General features: G+C 37.4%; 2 protein-coding genes and 1 pseudogene across 2 annotated transcripts; all 3 read left to right on the top strand.

Moving 5' to 3' along the window:
• Positions 1-1,270: 1,270 nt before the first annotated feature.
• Positions 1,271-6,860, top strand: LOC116260321 (nucleolar protein 56-like). The gene is made up of 8 exons (XM_031638567.2): positions 1,271-1,662; positions 2,305-2,519; positions 2,610-2,767; positions 3,316-3,503; positions 3,600-3,852; positions 4,964-5,112; positions 5,236-5,388; positions 6,368-6,860. The coding sequence occupies exons 1-8, from the start codon at positions 1,458-1,460 to the stop codon at positions 6,745-6,747; spliced, it is 1,701 nt and encodes a 566-aa protein (XP_031494427.1). The 5' UTR covers positions 1,271-1,457; the 3' UTR covers positions 6,748-6,860.
• A 5,357-nt stretch (positions 6,861-12,217) lies between these two features.
• Positions 12,218-14,040, top strand: LOC126409203 (uncharacterized). The gene is made up of 3 exons (XM_050079468.1): positions 12,218-12,283; positions 12,941-13,723; positions 13,889-14,040. The coding sequence occupies exons 1-2, from the start codon at positions 12,218-12,220 to the stop codon at positions 13,595-13,597; spliced, it is 723 nt and encodes a 240-aa protein (XP_049935425.1). The 3' UTR covers positions 13,598-13,723; positions 13,889-14,040.
• On the top strand, positions 13,670-20,926 carry LOC116260322 (UPF0496 protein At1g20180-like; annotated as a pseudogene).
• Positions 20,927-21,325: the final 399 nt, after the last annotated feature.

Here is a 21,325-nt window from a genome sequence, read left to right as displayed (position 1 = left end):
AAGGGCATGAAACATGCTCTATGAAAACTCAATGGGATAGACACAAAGAGGAGGGGGAGGGTGACCTCTTTTAAGGCAGTATAATGAAGTATAATGAATCACTCACCCTTAAAAAAAAAAAAAAGCTGTTACATATAGTCACCTAAGCTTTATTTAAACAGATGTTGATTTGGATTGATGGTGCAAAATGAGGTGCATTCTTAGCAACTTGAGAAAAATCAAAAACCAAGTGTGGTTTGGATTATCAAGGATACTTTATAGGCGTCCCATGAAAGTTGGCCCAACCTTAGGCTGTGTTTGATAGCCTCAAGTCTTAGATACCTACATCCCTTTTTCTATAAGGTTCACATAACACTGAATTTCATATCAATAGAAAAATGAGGATTTGATTTCTTCAATATATATATATATATATATATATATATATATATATATATGACTAAAACCTTGCATTTTAGGTCCGATTAAAGGGTTATGAACTCAAACCCTTGGAGTTGGAACTTGGAAGTACAAGTCTCTAAACTAGGTAAACAAATACAAATGAAAAGAAAACACATATCAGAACCATTGATGCAGAAGGCGTAGAATCTAGATTCTATGTGGCCATGGTAACTATGATTAGGTCAAGTTTTCTACATGCAAAAGCTATAACTTAAATCATGTTAAGAATACCTGCAAGAATGACTAATTAATCAGATGAAGTCACATTCTTTGGCCATCCGAACCGCCTTTCAATCAGGACCATCCAATGCAAGTGGGCATGATCAAACATATTATATACTGTATATAATAATGGCCAGTGTATTGTGAGAGCTGGTGGATTTTTTCGTTCAAACTTGAACTGAAAAAACCAAAGATAAATACAATCAATTCAGCATCAAGTTTAAAAGTAGATTTTCCCCAATAAGGATAACTAGGAATATACATAACTATTATGCATGTACTTAAATATTTAACACTAGGATTTTTTTTGTGGACAATATTTTTGCTATAATCTTGGAAACCAGCACTGTTTTCAATTTTCTTGATAGTTGTCTCACTTTTTCTTTTTTGGGCAGATATTGCTCATAAAAGTTTAGGCAAAGTCGAATAAAATCACAAAGATACGTACTGTAAAGAGAAAAAAACTTGTACAATATGATCCAAATCACCATGCGTAGCAATTGTGGAGTGTATTAAGAAAAATCAGAAATACAGGACGCGTTTTGAGAATGTTGCTAAAGGGCGTGCTGAGTGAAAATGTTGACTGGTGTGCCGGTGGTCTCCAGAGCCTTAAAACCCTAGCACTTCCCTCCCTCTCTTCTGCTTCTGCCTCTCGCTAAAACCCTAATAACCAAACGAATGGGAGCGCCAGCCCATTTCTCTCTGAAGTTCGGTTTTTGGTTATCGGTTAAGGGCTGAGCAGTGAAGAAGAAGAGTCTCTCTCTCTCCCTCCCTCCTTCTTCCTGCAACTAACCATGGCGCTCTACCTTCTCTACGAGTCGGCCTCCGGTTTCTCTCTCTTCCATGCGCAGGGCATAGATGAAATAGGCCACAACACGGACGCCGTCCGGGAGTCCATTATGGACCTCAACCGCTTCGGCAAGGTGGTGACGCTCACAGCTTTCCAGCCATTCTCATCTGCCCCCGACGCCCTGAAGCAGTGCAACTCAATCTCTGAAAGTTGGTATTTTTTGCCTCAAACTAGGGAAAAGGGTCTTATCTGTAGTTGAAACGTGTTATCTGTCTCTCTCCCCCTCGTGGTGGCGACTTTTTATCTTAAGCGCTTTAATGTGATCCATTTTTTGGGTTATCGTTTTTCTTCCCCTTTGTTGGGAGGTTTTGTTTCTTTCATGGTTTCTCTGGTTATATGCCAAACATTTGCTCTCTAGACTGGTAGGAGGTAAATATGGAGACGAGTTTGGTGGTGGGTTTCTCTCTGGATTTTCCTGTGGCGTTCTGTTCTACGGGGGCCAGTGGATGATTCTTTGAAGTTCCTTCACAATGTTACATATTGCATGTATTTCAGTCGTTGGTTTCAACTCAGTACAGTACTGAGCTTACTGCAGTGAACCAATACTAAGCAAAATGTGTACATGTAAAAGCTGCAGATGGTCAAGGTTACGGGATTTCTTTTGAGGAGAGAATCTTGGTTTTTCATTTTCTCCAATAAATGTCTTTTTGTTGACTATTTAACCAAATATTTATGAATATTGGAGTTCGGATGAATTGATATGGGTAAAATTTAGTCGTTTATGTTCCTGCTCTATTTTGTTCAATGGCTTTTGGTTTAATGATTTGTTTTTTATACTTTTATGGTACCAGACATGTTAACTGACGAGCTAAGAAACTTTCTGGAGCTTAACCTGCCAAAAGTTAAGGAGGGAAAGAAGGCGAAGTTCAGTTTAGGTGTTTATGAGGCAAAGCTCGGTTCACAGATTCTTGAAATTACGGGCATCCCTTGCCAATCCAGTGATTTTGTGCTTGAAATCTTGCGCGGCATCCGCCTACACTTTGAGCGATTCATCAAGGCCCTTAAAGTCTGTTACCCCTCCACTGTTTTGTACATTCATGTGTTTCATTTGTTATGTCATAATTCAGTAACTGTTTTCATTTCTTCTATCAATTAGCAATCAGACTTGGAGAAAGCTCAACTGGGTCTTGCACATAGTTACAGTCGAGCAAAGGTCAAGTTCAACGTCAATAGAATTGACAATATGGTCATTCAGGCAATTTTCCTCATAGACACTCTAGACAAGGATATTAACCTGTTCTCCATGAGAATCAGGTGGATCTCTCTCTCCCTCTCTCTCTTTCTTCGTGGACCATGTTCTTGTAACACAGTTGTTTCATTGTCGTGTGTTAATCTGTAATGAGAGCGAGTACTTGTGACAACATTTTTTAGCAAGTCAGGATAATCTCCGGTTGCAGATAAGAGCTTAAGAATGTCTTATTGATATCCTTCTTTTTCTTAGAGTATTATCACAATCTTATGATACTATTACATTTCATTCATCTAATTTAAGCTGCACAGTTTGAGTTAAGTGGTATTCATATTTCAGAAATGTTTCCTAGAAGGTTTTTATGTGGAACAAAGTCTTCTTTATCGCATGAAACCTCTGAAGTTTCTAGCAGAGGAGCATCTTCAGTATTTCTTATGATGTGAATGGTTATTTCACGAGATTATGCATATGTTTAGTTGAATCCCTGCGTGATGGATTGTCTAATCAGTGATTGATGACTCTTATCCTTTTTCCTCCTGCATCTCCAACTTTTATGTTGCAAAGAAAATTCAATTTCTCTGCTCATTTACTCAAGCTATCCATTTGCATACAGGGAATGGTATTCATGGCACTTCCCGGAACTTGCTAAGATCATCAATGATAATTATCTGTATGCAAAAGTTGTAAAGCTCATAAAAGACAAATCTTCCCTAAAAGAAGATTCTGTTTCTGAGCTAGCTGATGCTATTGGCGATGAAGACAAAGCCAAAGAGATTTTTGTGGCAGCATCTCAGTCTATGGGTAGATTTTTTGAGTCTGTTCTTTCTTATTCCTCTTTTTACATGTTTCAGGCCCTGCAACATTTTCTTCTAACAATGTTTGTGTTCACTTGTTCAGGGCAGGAATTATCTGTTGTCGACCTGATGAATGTTCAACTATTTGCTCAAAAGGTGATGGACCTGTCTGAATTCAGAAAGGAACTTTATGAATATCTTGTAACCAAAATGAAGGATATTGCACCAAATTTAGCTTCTTTAATTGGTGAAATGGTTGGTGCCCGGTTGATTTCTCATGCTGGTAGCCTTACAAATTTGGCCAAGTGTCCTGCGTCTACTCTTCAAATACTTGGTGCAGAAAAGGCACTTTTTAGGTATATACACACATGAAAACTTCATTTCTTTCTTGTGAAGTGAATTAAGTAGGGCATAAAAAGTTCTGTAAAATCTTCTTTTACAATTTTGGTTCAGTCTCATATGCTGATATATCGCTTGGTTATCAGTGAGTAAATATCTGCAGAGGTTAAAATGTTGAGTTCTAAGAAAAGCATAAAGATGCATAATAGGATTCTTGTATATAATCACTTCTTTCCATTATGGTGTCAATGACAGTTCTTTCCTTTTCTTTCTTGATCTCCTTTTCCAAGTGAATAAAACCTTCTTTTTTATTTTTTGGTTTTTAACTAAGCGCGTAGCAATCTTTACTTTTAATGCCATATTTTTACTCTCTGAATTGTGGAAGCTACAACCTATGTTTTTCCTTTGGGTTTCTTGCTATGATTCCTTAAAATGCTTTTCATAAATAAGATGTGAAACCTACCTCATATTAAAAAGGCAATTATTTTTAATCTCATGGAAAAATGGTATTTTTTGAGTAAGTGAAATCATCTCTGATGGCAAATGTTACAACGTGGTGTATGACAGCGTAAGAGTTGGTTTGATGGTAAGGGCAAGCTTGAATTTTGTACTATTTCTGGATTGTGTTTGCAGGAGTCCCGTCCTTGCATGAAGTTAACCATTTTTTCCCCATTAATGAGTGGTTTGCTTGTGTTTATTTCTCCATTCTCCCCTCCCCCTCCCTTTTTCTCCACCTCATTCCTTCTGAGAGCAGGGGTGAATTCTAGTCTGTTCAGGGCCTCAGGCTCACATTGACCTTGTTTTCACGTGCCCACCTTAAGCTTGTGATTTTTTGTACCCCGTTTCACAGTATTGTTAGGTACTCCCTGAAATACAGTTATTGAAAAATACAATGATATTTGGACTTAGGTTGAGATAAATGTTTCCATCTTTTGGGGAATGTTAGCTGCTACCAAAAGGAAATTTTCTTGTCTGAGCCTTTTGTGTTGAAGTGTACATGTTTTGATGAAGTTGAATCAGTAACCATGCAAAACCCAAATTCTTGTGCCAACTTATTGGGGTTCTGTCCTTAATTTGTTCTCCATCTAGTAGAGCCTAATGAATAGCATTTCTTTTTGCTCCTTTTAGGGCATTGAAAACCCGAGGAAATACCCCCAAGTATGGTCTTATCTTTCATTCCTCCTTTATTGGTCGTGCATCTGCTCGGAACAAGGGTCGGTTGGCTCGATACCTTGCAAACAAGTGTTCCATTGCATCCCGTATAGATTGCTTTTCAGGTAAGAATTTGTTTATTTATATTTGTAGCTAATTGTGCTTTTTTTTTTGTTTCTCCTTCTGTACGGATCTGCACCTAGTTGCTCTATCTATAGAACTAGCAAATGTCAATTACTTGTGAACAGATACAAACAGCAATATCTTTGGTGAGAAGCTCCGGGAACAGGTTGAGGAGAGATTAGACTTTTATGACAAGGGAGTTGCTCCACGAAAGAATGCTGATGTAATGAAAGCTGCTATTGACGACATGCTCAACAAAAAGACTGAAGATTTAGAAGGTACTCATCTACTTTACGTGCTAGAAGTTCTCCAATGGAAATTATCGTTTTTTTCCTTCCTGGTTTTGCAGTATCTTAATTATTTGCTTATGCTTTCATTTGCATTTGATGACAATAAACATTGCTATAGTTTTTCAATTCATTTGCAAAAACATATGAAGGTCTAGGCAGCCTGGGCATAAAGTGAGGTATAAAGAGAGGCAGAGAGAGATAGAGAGAGAAGTGTCAGGGTGCAGCTGAACATGACTGGGTGCATTAAACGAACCAGCACCCTCGGAAATAAACTAATAAAATGCAATAAGAATTAATAAAGAAACTGAAATATTTCTCAATCAAAAACCTTTTTCCGTCAACTTATAGCAGTAAAACAATTCAAATGAACAATATCACAAACACATTAACCATTTCATAACATGAGATTTAACATAGTTAAAAGTTCGAAAGATTAAACTTTGACTTAAGTTTACCAGCTATATGACACAAAAAAACTTACAAGTAAAATATCAATGTTTTTCGTTGTTGTAGAGCAGAGCACTGCTTTATTTTCATTCTTTCATATGAATTACATTATGTTTGGCCGGTGCTTCACAATATATATATTTTTTGGTTGACTTAATGTTAATCTCTTTTGTTTTCAAGAAAGTAGGTTTGTAACATGGCATCGAGTTGCCTAGGCTTATCTGACAATTTTAGTCTGATTGCGTGGAACCGTTGAGCCTTAATATTGGGATTTTCTGTTGCACCTAGGCCGTGTAAGTGCATGTTGAACAACATAGCTTTGATCCCAGTGTAGCATAGGTTAAAACTTAAAAGAAACAAAAACTAAGGGCAACCTCAAATCATGCATTTTCACAAGCCATCAGGACACCCTTTTCAAAATGAAATTATGGATAATTTCATTCATGTGCTGTTGCAATGTATGCTTCTGCTCTAATCTCTTTGGATCATGGTAATTATATTTTGTTGATCGTACTTTCAGATGCGGAAGGGATGAATGATCTCTCTGAGAAATCCGCTAAAGTTGCAGAAAAGAAAAGTAAGAAGAAGAATAAGAAGGAGACTAGGGGTGAGGAGGATGTTCAAGTGCAGGAGGCAATGAATTTAGCTGATGGGGTTGTTTCAGGGGAGCCAGAATCACAGAAAAAGAAAAAGAAAAAGGATGAAAAGCGCAAGAGGGGGGCAGATGAAGCGGTCACATTGAACGGAGTTGCTGATGGTCAGGTTGAATTGGAGCAGAATGGAACCGCCAAGAAGAAGACGAAAAAGAAGGGAGGTGAAAAGGAGGAAGCCAATGAACACACCCCGGAGGCGAAGAGCGAGAAAAAGAAAAAGAAGAAGAAGAAGGTGGATGAAGAATGACACGTAAGTGTAACTTGAGATCTTGTTATGTAAGTTTCAAACATAGGTATTATTTCAATTGTAGTGGTTGGCACTTCAAAGTTCAAAGCAATGCATTTTTGATTGGGTCCTAATACTCTCTGTTGCACCTCAAATTTTGATTGGTGAGGATGTATCTTTGCGTGCCCGCTGCTTTGCTTACACAATGAACAGGCAAATGATTCACATCCTTGCATATGGTATATAGAAATAATAGCAAACTACTTGATATACATGGCGTTTCTTTTTTCAACAATTGGAGTTGTTGTCCTCTGTGACCTTTCGCCTCTTTGATTCCATCAAGGATGTCGTTTTTGCACGGCACCTGAGAGATGGCTATTACAAGAGATGAACAACATAATAGAATGGTGTTCTGTGCCCAGAGACAGGTCGATCTCTACCACGAGCAGCCACCATTAAACGATCGAAGGTGGTTGCGTTATTTGATGGCACCGACGAATTATTGCAACGGTTTGTCCGATGGTTACAGAACGTGTAAACACGCTTCCTGTTTTCTTGCTCTGGTTTTGGTCACGTAATCGGGGGGACGTGTCGTCGTCCGGTTCAACTGAAAAATTTGTTTTTATTTTTTTCTCTTTTTAAAGTGGGAGAAATGAACGCGAATTTTTTGTACTTTTCTAAATTTATTTAGTAAAATGTTTTTAATTTCAACAATCAATTTATCGTTTTCTGTGAAACATAAGAAGTATTAAGAATCCAATGTGACAATTCTAAATAATCTTTGTAGACTTCCCCAGAGAACGCCGGTTCCCGTCACCAAGAATACAAGCTTACGGCACCATGTCTTTGTTTCTTAGATCACAAAGTTAATTTTCTGTATTGAATTGATAAATTGGATGGGGGCGCTAAGATTTAAAAAAATCAAATTTGAGCGCTTTACGTGTTGTGCCGTTTTTGGAAACTGCTCTTAGTTGTTTTCCGGCCGTGAAATGTCATAACAAATAACCTGCTCTGCTTTACTTGTTCATTAATTCTAATTTGGTCTGTATAAAAAAAATTTTGAAACTGGTTTTGTCCTGTGCCAGTGAAATAACATAACGAATAACCTGCTCCGCTTTACTTATGCATTAATTCTAATTTGGTTCTTCAAAAATTTTTGGAAAATACAGTCAAGCCTGATCTATCTATTTCCATTCTCATCTGGTCGGCAACCAAATCTCAAGAGTGTGTTTGATTGACTTTGACATAAAATCCTTAGGATTTGTAAACCATTGATTTACGATCAGAACCTCCCTTATCCGATCTTAAATCCAATCATTTCTCAGTACAAAAAGGTAAAATAAGGGTGTGTTTGATAGTATCAGATTTCAAATCCGAGGATAATTCAAGATCCCCCATTGCAAACAAACACAGATTTTACTACTACATGAAAAAAGGAATTGAGATCCCCATTTTATGGTCAAAACCTCAAATTTAAGGTTGGATAGGAGGGGTCAGACCTTAAATCCGTATATTTGAGATTTCCAGTGATCTCAAATCACTACCGATCTCAAATTCAAGGCTATCAAATTCCAGTAAGGATCTTAAAATTGTTGAACTTAGGTGTGATCCGAGATCCTGAGTTTGATTAACCATGAATTTTACCACAAGTAAAATTAAGTCATGTGATATCCATGTCATAATCATGAATTTCAAAACTGGAGTAAGCAAACGTCATCCTAATTGTTGGCTAAGATTAGAAGAGATCGCTATACCTATGCAGTAAATGCCCTTTAGTGAGGTGGGTTTCTCCATTAGGGATGTGAATGACTTGCAGGGGTGAACAACGAACTCGACTCGTTAAAGCCCAGCTCATGTACAAGTTCGACCCGAGTCATTTGTTTAATGATTTGAGCTCGACCTTGAGTTCACAAGTGGACACGTTCAAATAATTGAGTTGAGTTCAAGCTCAACACGTAACTACCGAGTCGAGCTCGAGCCTTAATCGAGGTTGTTGAGCCTTAATCAAGTCGATATATTGAAACAAGTTTACGAGTTTGTCTAGCCTTAATCGAGCTCGAGCTCGAGCTCAACATGTAACCACAAATATCAATTCTATTTAAACGAGTTTGTCGAGCCTTAATAGAGTCAAGCTCGAGCTGGAGCTCAACACATGACTGCCAAGTCGGATTCAAGTTGCTTCCATCGAGCTATTCTCAAGCTCGAGCCGAGTTGAGTTCGAGGTTTCACTAGTCAAGCCGAGCTCCAGTAGTCAAGTCAAGCTGTAGCATTGAGCTCAAGCTCCAGCTCAACTTTCTTAACTCGTTTAAATCGTTTCTATTAATTTACCTCTCTTGTTTCTTTTTAACTCATTTAACTGATTTTTTAAAACTAATTCATTTAAGAAAGATCATCTAACAAAAAATCCAAAAAAAAGAAAACACGTATTCTGCATCTAAATATCTCTTAAAGAAAAACTTAGCAACAGAAAATGTCTCATTCACGACACCTTTATATAGCCGACTCAAACTGAGCCAAGTTTAAACGAGTTAAGTTCTTGCAACTTAAACTGGACTCATTCAACATTTTGAGCATGTAAGTTTAAACTTAAGCTTAAATGAGTCAAGTACAAGTCCAGTTTTTAAGTGTGAGTTTGAATCAAACCTGAGTTGGCTCAACTCATTGTGCAGCCGCGCTTGCCCGTTGGGGAGGGGCGCGTGGGGGCGGGGTGGGGGGCACATGCTTTTTACAGCCATACCTATCAAGCTTAAGATACGACATTCTGCTGCATCTAATTTTCTTTTTTTATGGTTGGTTTGCTTGCTCTAGTTTAGAAGTGCATTTGGATGAGTGGAAAACATAGTGTCACAAAGCAACTGTTTGGAAATAATTATCAATTTGTTACAGTTGAATGAATTTTTCTCAAAGATTAAGACAAATTTATAAGATACTTTACAATGTTTCTTGAATTGCTAAACAGCCCCGCAATTGTTGCTTCTTCTACTCATCGGATTGATTGGTAATCAAGATTTCATTGACAGAGTGAATGGATGATCCAAAATGTTCCGTTCTGGGGCTAACACGACATCATCCCTCAAAGCCGGATGCCGGTCAGTTCCCAACCCTAATTAATGCAAAGCTGAGGCTGTTTGCTACTTTTTTTTTTTTTATCATACAAAATGTCTTTGAAAACCTTTTTCCGGGACCGACAAGATCGGCTCCAAATTGTTTGCACATGCGGATATATAATATCTCTTCTAATGCTTATCCGATAAATCCGTACGCAATCCCGTTTTAAATTGAAGAAATGATCATAGTGTAACTTAACGAACAGTTGAAAATTTCAAAACATGGTAAAAAAAAAAAAGTTAAGATTTTTCCTTGAATTTACTGCGTTCAAATCTTCAGAGGTCGTTTGAATACATAGAACTAAATGCCCTGGCTTAAACCTGTTGGACATTTAGTGCAATGTAATTTTTTTTTGGTGAAATTTTTGTTTGGCCTTTTATTACCGCATGTTTGATTTCATGAAACTTTTGTTCTTGACATGAGAATTTAATAAACAAAAAATTTCTAGCAGCATTGAAATTTCACTTGTTTAAGTAGAGCTTTAATGCCTCAACATTAAATTCCTCTGTCTGTCAGCTATTGAAACTTTGTAGGGAATTTGAACAAAAATTCCAGCTCTGCAGTAATTTATTGAAAAGATACCACAGCATAGCGGCTGACGAAAACTTACCAAACCGTTGAAAATGTCAAAACATGGTAAAAAAAAAAATGATAGGACTCGTCCTTGAATTCAATGAGTTGAAGTTCAAGTTCAAGGTTATTTTGGGTAGGGATGTCAAAATGGGTGATGTTCCCGCAAGTCACAAAACACCTTATCAAATTATTCAGCACTAAAAAGACAATAAAACGATCAGATCAACTTAAAAATAGCATATGGATTTTATACTATATGATCAACTTAATACATGTTTTGAATCATTCTATCTTAAAAAGATCAGATCAGTAAATTAAATGATTCCTGGTGCATGGGAATCTAGCTATCAATTTAGAAAGAAAAATCTAAAACAAAATAAAGTAATGATTCGAGATCTTTTTTTATGATATTGGACAGAAAACAGGTTATTCCAAAATACCGAGTTTCTGGCCGCGACCACGATGCTTGACACCTATATATAAAAAATTTTCGTGCTTAGTTTAATTGTCTTGGATTAACCTTTCCGCAAGTTGGCCTCTACCAGTGGCAGAGTCAGAACCTCTGGATCTGGGTAGGGCCAAACTAAATTTAAATAGTGATTAAAAAATAATTATTTTTCCAATGTAAAAGTTTTTTTTTTTTTTTTTTTTTTTTTTTTTTGCCAGGGTGGGGCCATGGTCTGGGGCCCCCTCTCCCTCCGCCCCTGGCCTCTACCGAGATTACCCTAAAAAATGAGGAATTGGTAGGCCCAGGGAGTACCTTGGATTGATCCAGGCACCTCCACCACATAATTTCAAGTGTTTTTCTTTGTCTTCGTAATTTAATTTCCCGATGTGATTTTATCAAGCAAAACATATTATGGACGTCCATGTGCAACCTTCCAAATATACTTTAGCAGTCAAGAAACCGTAAACTTAGGCAAAAGAATTTATTAGTTACTATGCTGAAAAATGAAATTAAAAAGTGAAAGTAACGAAATTATATATATATGTTTCACTCATAGAGAATACTTGTTTGTCGGTAAATTAAAAATTAAAAATCACTCATAGATATTTATACAATATCATGAGAACATCTAATCTAATAGACATGTTTCTTCTACCAATTACTCCATGTATAATTCATTTTTTGTCCAATTACTACCAATTAATTATATAATTCATTTTTTGTCAAATAAAGTTGTCCCTCAAACGGTCTGGTTTCTACCAATTACCACATGTATTTTATTTGTACGTTTTGTTTATATTTTTATATATTCATATTATATCTTTGTAATATTAGACGAACTTAAAATTTAAGTACAGTTGATCGCCTTTATAAAAGACGGAACCTGGAAAATTCTTGCCTTTGTTCGTTTTTATTACAAACAAAAATGACAAGAACTTTCTTTTTTTTTCATTTTAAATAAACAGAGAAAAAAAACTTGTATTTTGAAACGATGCTCTAAAGCAAAATCGTGGTAAACGTAAATTTCATATCTTTTCTCAAGAAAATTAAGAATAATAGTGAAACGATGCCAAAAGTTTTAAGCCTGTAGAAAACACTAAACGTAACAAACTTCTGAAGGGTTCTAGAGATGCCAAATGCAGAAACGCGTTACTTTCAATTCTCATTTCAAAATACAACTCTAACCTTTGGTAAGGTGCATTGTGACTTGTAGGAACATCACCCATTTAGCCTTCTTCAAGGATTTTCCTATTATGTCATATTTTTTAGTGGAAAAGTTATTTATAAAAATCATAACTTCGTGGAACTTTCATTTCTATGTTAAAAAAAAATACTACTTATGTTATTTGTTTAGGATGTGCTATGGTTAACTCTAACCGGTTGTCAATGTCTCTTTCTAATGCTTCATGTGCTGAACAATTTGATAAGGTGCATTGTGACTTGTGAGAACCATCACCCATCTGAGTTATGTATAGAAATCATAACTTTGTGGAACGTTCATTTCTATCTTAAAAAATATACTGGTTATGTTATTGATAAGGTGCATTGTGAACCATCACCGATCTCGGTTGTTCAAGGATTTTTCTATTATGTCTTATTTTTTAATGGGGTTATGTATAGAAATCATAATTTCGTGAAACTTTAGTTTCTATCTTAAAAAAAATTCTGGTTATGTTATTGATAAGGTGCATTGTGACTTGTGGGAACCATCACCCATCTAGGTTGTTTAAGAATTTTCTTATTATGTCTTATTTTTTAGTGGAGTTATGTATAGAAATTAAAACTTCATGGAACTTTCATTTCTATCTTAAAAAAAAAATACTGATTATGTTATTTGTTTAGGATCTGTTTTGGTTAAATCTAATCGATTGTCGTTTTATTGTCTTTTTAGTGCTAAATACGGGTTATATTATTTGCTTAGGATGTGCTTTGGCTAATTTAACCCGTTGTCATTTCTCTTTCAAGTGCTTCGTAACTTAGTTGAGTTGACAATGGGCCCCTCCTCTCCCCCTCCCTCCATCCGCCTTTAAATTCTCAGTGGTTGCTACTCTCGTTACACTTCAATCCCCTCTCGCTACTCTTCAGTCCCCTCTCGCTACTCTTCAGTTCCCTGTTCTGATCACCACCACCGCCTCCTTATTCTCAGTGGCTGCCACTCTCACTACTCTTCAGTCCCCTCTCGCTACTCTTCAGTTCCCTGTTTTGATCACCACCACCGCCTCCTTATTCTCAGTGGCTGCCACTCTCGCTACTCTTCAGTTCCCTGTTCTGATCACCACCACAGCCTCCTTATTCTCAGTGGCTGCAACTCTCGCTACTCTTCAGTTCCCTGTTCTGATCACCACCACCGCCTCCTTATTCTCAGTGGCTGCCACTCTCGCTACTCTTCAGTCCCCTCTCGCTACTCTTCAGTTCCCTGTTCTGATCACCACCACCGCCTCCTTATTCTCAGTGGCTGCCACTCTCGCTACTCTTCAGTCCCCTCTCGCTACTCTTCAGTTCCCTGTTCTGATCACCACCACCGCCTCCTTATTCTCAGTGGCTGTCACTCTCGCTACTCTTCAGTCCCCTATTCTAATCACCACCACCGCCTCCTTTAAATTCTCAGTGGCTGCCACTCTGGCTACTCTTCAGTCCCTTCTCGCTACTCTTCAATTACCTATTCATTCTGATCACCACCACCGCCTCCTTCCCGTCCTTCTTCGGCTGCTTCTTTCATCTTTATATCTCACGCCCACATAAAAAGAACAAAGATATACAGAAAAAGAACAAAGATATTTCAAAGAGAAGGAAGATGCAAGCCCCATTATCACCATGTGGAGGAGATTGAAGGGACAGACCGCCCGGGTCCCCCTCCACCCCCAAGAGGTAAACTTCTACACCCCTTTCTCACTAACGTCCCGTCGCTTCTATCAACTTTAGCTGGAGATCTCCCATGCATTAAGATTTTGTCTTATTGGTATTCATTGGTTTCATTCAATTCAATCCCTTGCTTGCTGTTCTTATTCCTGATTGATGGCTTTGTTTTGTTAGGTACAAAAAGAGGGGAGGCTAACTTGTTGCACAAGCCAAGTGTTAATCAGGAGTACTGGAAGCTTTGAGAACCAGATCAGACATAGAGATATGGAGCAAGGTCCAATGTCAGATACGGCACCCGAGAGACGAGCCGACCTAATTAGCCTCTTCTTCTTCGTCATCGTTTTCACTGCCACCACCATCGTCGCCTTCCCTGTACAACCCCTTGCCTGAGTCCCTCTTAGAACCTAGACGAGACACCATAGACTGCTTCTCCAGCAGCAAATCTCCGCCTCCAACTCCGAGCTCCGCGATCTCGTCCGTGATTACTTCGACAGCAGCACCGAGGCTGGCAGGACATGCGCCATTCTCCTTCAGTGCATCAACCAGGCGAGGATGAATTATAGAAAGATACAGAATATCCTGAGCCTGACGCACAATCCAGAGGACTTCACAAATGAAGAACTCAATTTGGTGATGGGAGAACTTTCCTCCTTCTCCATACTAGACAACCCTCTCTCCATCTCTCCTCCCACCCAGTTCCAAACCATTCATGACCTCTACAGCTCGATGCAGAAGAAGCTGACGAAGAGGAAGTGGAAGATAACGAAGAGAGTGAAGCTGATAGGGCTCGTCAAGAAGCTCTCATCCGCAGGCCTCATTCTGGCGTGCACGGCAGTGGGTGTCTTCCTAGCCTTGCATGGCTGCGTTGGTGTTGTAGAAGTACTGCCTGGCTTCTGCACGAAAATGGTGAAGAAATTGAGGAGATCGAGAGCATTTAGAACCGGTTATCTGAGTACTCTGAGTGCCCAATTGGATGCAGCCGCTCGGGGGGCCTACATTTTGATCAGAGACTTCGACACCGTGAGCAGATTGGTGACTCGGCTGCATGATGAGATCGAGCACAACAGAGCAGTCATCAAGATTTGTTTGAGGAACAGGGAGAGACATACAGGAGATCCTGAGAGAGCTGAGGCTGAGGGGAGGAGGATTTGTAGAGCAGCTAAAGGAGTTGGAGGAGCACGTCTACTTGTGTTTCTTAACTATCAACAAGGCTAGGAGATTGGTCATCGAAGAGATCACAGCAGGTTACAACCATATACATCTAAGAGATCCCACCTAGGATTTTTTCTAGTGTGCGGTGGAAACTAGTGCAGCATTATGACTTGTATGGATGGGAAGGAAGAAAGGCAAGCAATTAGATTGCCTCAGATAGAGGCATGAAGGCACAACCCTGAAATGAGTGCGTTCAGCTACCAGGGTAGAAAACTATAAAATTGGGACCCGAATCTATTTACTTATCTTTGTTTACGTACGTGTACATTTGTGGGCAATTTCTTATTTTAATGATTAATCAGATCTGTTCATTTGCTTGAAGAAAAAACTTGTGCATTTTCGATGATGTATACATATAAAAACATTGCTATTGTTGCAATATATGGTAAAATAAATTTGAAACTCACAGCAGTATTCTGAAAAAAATACCTGATTGTGAAAATGCGTTGACAAATATCACAATTCCCCTAAATCAATGATGGTACTTCTGACCATAGTCTGATGCAAAGAAAGGATTGTCTTCTCAAATGAAGCTGCCTAGCTCTTGTTACATTATTTGTTCATGCTCGTTTGGAAGTGGAATTTTGAACTACTTTTTCCTGCAGTGACATTGTCCATGTGTCTTTTTTATGTAAAGTAATGTCTCACACCATTCTGGAAATAAATGTAAAAAAATATGAACTCCATCAACCATATACATGCTAAATTAAGTTGCACAAAATGTAAATGCTAAGTCCAGATAAATGGTTATCTTGACTTCCTTTCTGCCTTTTTTTCTTAATGTTATTACTTGCCTCAGGGGACAGATACTTTCACACTGGGTTATCATGAACTCTCTGGGACAAAAGTGCCTCTAAAGAAGCCAGTGCTAGTGATGAAGAAAACTCAAGATAAGCAAGCTTACGATAGCACGAGCTGTAGTCATGCAGGGGCAGAATTGGAAGTCATAGGCATTATCAGGCATCGCATTCTTTTCAAGACCAGACCGAAGGCCTTGATATCTAGTATGTCTCTTCTACTTGAAAACCTTGCTTCTCGTTGCATTCTGTGCATGCATGATGCATCCAGGGCACTCCCTTATTGAGAAAAATTTCCTAACCAAAGCCAGCAAGTTGGATTGAGTTGTGTCTCAGCTTTAGTTTGCAGAGTCTATATTGAGTGCCTGTAGAAATGTGTCTACTTAATCATTGGGATGTTGATTTAGATTTAACTGGCTATAATCCTGTCCAGGTCAGCTCCAGGGGGAGCTATAGAGACTCATAGAGGAGATTGGTTTAACACCAAACAAGCACCAAATGAAAAATAATATGCCACAATGATGCAGTGATTAGAGTCCCTCACTATAATCCCCATGGAAAAAGCACCAGAAAGCAAGGAACAAAAGGGTAAACACGGGAAAAAAAAAGGAAACTCAATAAAAAAAGGTTACAGTGAATAAGGGTTTTTCTGATCATCAATTAACTCTAAACTAAAGAAAAGAGACCGTTTTAAGAGGCTTGACTCTTGGATCCGAATTGGATCTCGGATCCACTAAACAAGAGAGTCAAAACCCAAATAATATCAATGCTCAAATAAAAACCAAACCAAAAGCCTAACTGAATCCAAATCTATGATCCGATCCATCTCTAAACCATACTGTGTCAGTTGTTCAATAGAACTCTTCATATCTTGAATTAACTTTTTCAACCAAACCACCTCCTTCATAGCTGTGGAGTGTGGCCATAACCTAATGTTCACTTATTCAGATTTGGAAGATGAAAGTGAAACTCTTTTTCTGTTTCTTATTTCCCTAAGGAATTAAGTTTTCATGTAAGAAATGCACAAACGAGTGGTGAAGTGATCACCTCCCAATCAAAGTCAGTATACACAATTAACTTCAAAGATGGCAATGATGGAATTGTTTCATATAATGGATGACAATCAGAACCACAGCCATATATATGCATGTAGGAACATTTTGGAATCAGCTGACAACATGAACTGCAAGTGTAATTTCTGGTCTTGTTATAGTGAGTTGTGTGAGAGCTCCAATTGCTTGGCAATATGGGGTGTGATTGTTAAGGGAAAGTTCTTTATCTTACCTCCAATAGTTTTGGTATTTTAACTTCTTTATAGGCTGTTTTTGATTTAGTCATACTATCTGTGGTTAATATGAGACAAAAAGTAATCTTTTGAAGAAACAAGCTATCTCAGTTCCTAAAACATAGATTATGGAACTTGGATGGACATTTCCGTTCTGAGTTTTGCAAATATTTTTCAATCTTATTTACCCCTTTTGTTTACTTTCGGTGATAATTATCTCATCCACATGCAACAGAAGAACAAACGTGTCTCAGATTTCTTAATAGGTAACATTATGTCATATAATAAAGGTTGAGTGTGAAGTCAATCAACTTATTAGTCCTGTAAGCCATCAAACCATTCTTTAGGAGCTTTCTTATTGCCGATGAATAACTTTAGTAGAAGAAATGTTATGCTGGTGGGCCTTTCGTAGATGCATTTTCATATAAATTTTCATCAAGAAATTCAATTTTTACATTTATTAATATATTTTCCATCCCCTAATAGAGACAACAACAACAACAAAAACTATGGTTATTTTGTATAGAAGTTAAAAGGTTTCTTCACGAACAATTTCATACTCCTATGGATACCCTTTTGGTATAAATCTAGCCTAGTATCTTATTAAGGTTTTATTTTACCTTATAGACCCTTTTGCACCCAATAGTTATTTTTTTAGAGATAAATTTTGTAGCTTCCAAAATTTAGCTTTCTTAAAGTTGTCTAGTTCAACTTTCCTTGCTTCTTTCCCTTTATTTAAGTCCTCAGCTTCATTGCATGGAATGGGTTCAAAGTTTCAAACTTCAAAATAAGAATAGATGGCAATAAACTAAACTCTAAATCTAGGAAAAAATTGCAAGTGTTATGAATATCAGATCTTGATTGAATAATCATGGTGTTAGATCAGAAAAAGAGAACAGGAGAGAAAGAAATGCAGTCAATGGAGGAGTGAAGCAGCAAAGAAGCCCTCAAGTGTTCTTTTGGAAGAATTGAGTTTGGAAAAAAATATTTTTCTAAGTAAGATGTGTAAACCAAACACAAAACAATAAAAGCTGGATTCCCTAAAGAGGTCAGACTGGGTTGAACACAGAGAATGCGATTAAGCACACACAATTCAAAATAATTTTTTCCCTGTTGGTAGTACTGATGAGCCATAGTCTTGGTTAAACATAACCATGATCTAGTTAAGTTTCAGAAGCACTCTTAGAACTCAAATATCAGCATTTTTTTATCTATCTACTCGACTAATAATCTATAGTATAATCTTAAAATTTTTCTTTTCCAAAATCGTCTAACTTTTGGTGAAATTCATTCCTTTTGTTAGTTCATCTCTTTCCAAGAATTTGCTCAACACCTTCTAATTTCAATAAGTTTTGGGTTTGGTCTGGGATTGGAATCTCTTGAGAAACCTTTAAGACCTTGACCCCTGATGTATGTATTCAAATGGGTGGCCAACACTTTATAATTTGTTCTATCAAGATTGAACATGGGGTTGAAGTTGGTGTTGAATTCAGCCACTGAAGAGGAGCTCAACACATAGTTTCCTTCCATGAGCACGTGTGCTGAGGCAAAGCTAATTTTCCTCAAAATGGCAGAAACCTTGTTCTGATAACATGTAAAGTCAGCACTAATTGAGGTGAAAAACCTCATAGGATAGCTTGGATTACCACCACAGGCACTATACATAAAGTAGTGCACCATGGAACAATCACCAAAAAGAAAGTAATGGTGCACTACTGCACTAAAATAATATTTTCTAATAGTAGTGCGCAAAGAGCATACCATGAAATGAGATATCACCACAAAGAGGAGAGAGCTGGACATTGACTAGTTCCTATAGATTATAATTCTAGCACTCGGACTGCCCAATGGCTAGACGAGAGAGAGAAAATGAAAAACAGGAACAGAAAAATTGTCTACAACCCTCAACAGAAATACATTATAGAGAAAAATGTACACAAAGCATATATATATATATATATATATATATATATATATATATATATATATATATATATATATATATATATATATATATATATATATATATATATATATATAGATGTGTGTGTGTGTGTGTGTGTGTGTGTGTGTATAAACACTTGAGGCTTGGTTGAGAGGACCAGAAGGCAAGCTGTACTATATATATATATATATATATATACATACATACATACATATTTCAGCATGAGTGCATGACCTTTCTAGTTCCTATGTTAAATCTGTAACTTTTGTCTGCATTCCCATATGGATATGGCCCCCGTCCAAGTTTGTTATTGTTGAAGTACAACAGATTGGGATTTCTCATATGCCTTTATAGCATAGCTGGTGCATGGGCTTGAGTGTTTGGAGACTTCAGAAATTTGAGTGACCTGTTCCAACTGAAAAACAAGGAACTGTTTGACATCAACTTTGTCCTAGTCATGTTCTTTTCATCTCACCCAGGATCTCCAATAGGCTTTATTCATTATGCTAGATGACGGTCGCCCTTGTTTCAATGATCCAGGTAACTCTGTTCTCTTTTGATGGCAATAACTACTGTGACAAGAAATTGCTGGCAACTTTAGCTTGGTGAATTTTAACAATGCATTTTAGCTTAGAGGGTTGGTTACCAGGCCAATATCTAGGTCTCCAATTTAATTTGGTCTTGGGAGGAATAAAATCTTATTGTGACTTGCAAGCATAGGGGTTTGGCTTATACACTGCTTAGTGCCATGAACATGAAAAAAAGCATTGTAGCTATAACGGCAATCCCTGGTTAATGGAAGCACTTGGATAATGAGATATTGAAATCCCCAATGTTTAGGAAGTCATGGGACTAATGAGCTCTCTCTCTTCAAGACCAGAAAGAATCATTTAGGAATTTTGGTTCCTGTTATGCACCAATAGCAATTGCCTATGTGGAATAATCGTGGTTTATATAGAGCAAAGGGATTGTTTTGTGAATTTGGTTTTCTTTCCTTTTGATATCAAGTATTGCATCAGTATTTAATGCTTATTGACTTTCATTAGTACCTGACACAAGTCATGTAAGAACACCTTAATTGTTACATATGTTTTTTTCTTTAAATATTAATTCCTTGATATAAGAAGTAAATTTTATCGGCAATGTCATCTTATCTCAGGTTTTGGATATTTTCTTTCCTGAAGGTTTTGTATTTAGTTTCTTGTTTTTCCCAAGTAAGAGTCTCTTAAAAGTTGTTGCATATGGATTATGTATCTTTATGAAAGTGATTGTTTCTTTTTTATTCTCACAAATGTACGCGAACACTCTTTTGCTTGACAAATGGAGTTTGCTGCTCTCATTCCATCGTTCTCATTTCCCTGCATTTCTAAAGTTTGAAATTGTTGCATCCAGCTGTTGATCCCCATATCTTTCATATCATGCTTTGGAATTTTGGGGTTGCCTAGCCTGATTGTTGGGGACATCATCTGTGCTGAAGGTTGCTTGATTTTACTCCAGTGTGTTCGCATGTATGAGTTCTAACTTTACACGTCTTTGGTATTATCTCGATACAGGGCCACCCACCAAGGTAAGGAAGACCAGTGCTACAAGTGTACCAGCTGGTTGATCAAGCAAATCATACTTTTGATGCGAGAAGAGTGTTGATTTAATGGCACAAAGCTTCCACTATCGTGCTTCTGAGCTACTGGAGGGGCAAATGCATTCAGCACTAAGGCCATACATGTATCGACTACCAAAGTATCCCTCTTGTGTCTATAATATTATTCTATTAGGATGAATAGATTTGTGTGTTGAACAAAATTTGGACTGAACCAATTGTTTATGTTCCCAGTGCTTCAATCTAGATATGACTTGCTATGGAAACAGAGGCACATGTAAACGAGCTGTAATCTAATGGTTCTACTTTATAGTGACTGAATATTTGATTAGTCAGACCTCTATTTTTGCAGCTATGTAAATATAGTGTTGACTTACGCCGTTCCAGCATTTATACATGTTTTACAACACAAGTTGTTGAGTATCTCAAGTGTGTTGACATGGAACATTGTATATAATCGATTATTAAAAACATATCGAATGTTGAAATTTCATAAATTAGAGTGTGTTTTCTTTAAAAAATGGGACTCTGTGCAAGCAGTGAGTGATCAAGTTTGGAGATTTAAACTGTGAATTAATCTTGCGCTATATGTATCAGTTATTATCATTATTACTTTTTGAAGATGGATCTATGATTCTTTATGAAAGAAAACAAGTGATGGGCATGACTGTTCATGCATTTAACTAGTCTCATTTTGAGAATGGTTTCGCTTCCACTAGCTTTTCGTTTTTAATAATTCTAACTCAGTTTTACTACAGTCTACTTTATGGTGACT

Source organism: Nymphaea colorata, chromosome 9 (assembly GCF_008831285.2).
Source record: "Nymphaea colorata isolate Beijing-Zhang1983 chromosome 9, ASM883128v2, whole genome shotgun sequence".
NCBI lineage: Eukaryota > Viridiplantae > Streptophyta > Magnoliopsida > Nymphaeales > Nymphaeaceae > Nymphaea > Nymphaea colorata.
The sequence above is the reverse complement of the archived record's forward strand: the minus strand, read 5'-3'. Positions and strand labels throughout refer to the sequence as shown.

What these genes read in the sequence shown, in the direction of transcription:
- LOC116260321 (XM_031638567.2), top strand. Translation starts at nt 1,458, where the DNA reads ATGGCGCTCTACCTTCTCTACGAGTCGGCCTCCGGTTTCTCTCTCTTC. An exon ending in GATTCATCAAGGCCCTTAAA is followed by an intron (nt 2,520 to 2,609) that starts GTCTGTTACCCC and finishes TCTATCAATTAG; the next exon opens with CAATCAGACTTGGAGAAAGC. An exon ending in GCAGAAAAGGCACTTTTTAG is followed by an intron (nt 3,853 to 4,963) that starts GTATATACACAC and finishes TGCTCCTTTTAG; the next exon opens with GGCATTGAAAACCCGAGGAA.
- LOC126409203 (XM_050079468.1), top strand. Translation starts at nt 12,218, where the DNA reads ATGGTTAACTCTAACCGGTTGTCAATGTCTCTTTCTAATGCTTCATGT. An exon ending in GTGCTGAACAATTTGATAAG is followed by an intron (nt 12,284 to 12,940) that starts GTGCATTGTGAC and finishes GCTACTCTTCAG; the next exon opens with TCCCCTCTCGCTACTCTTCA.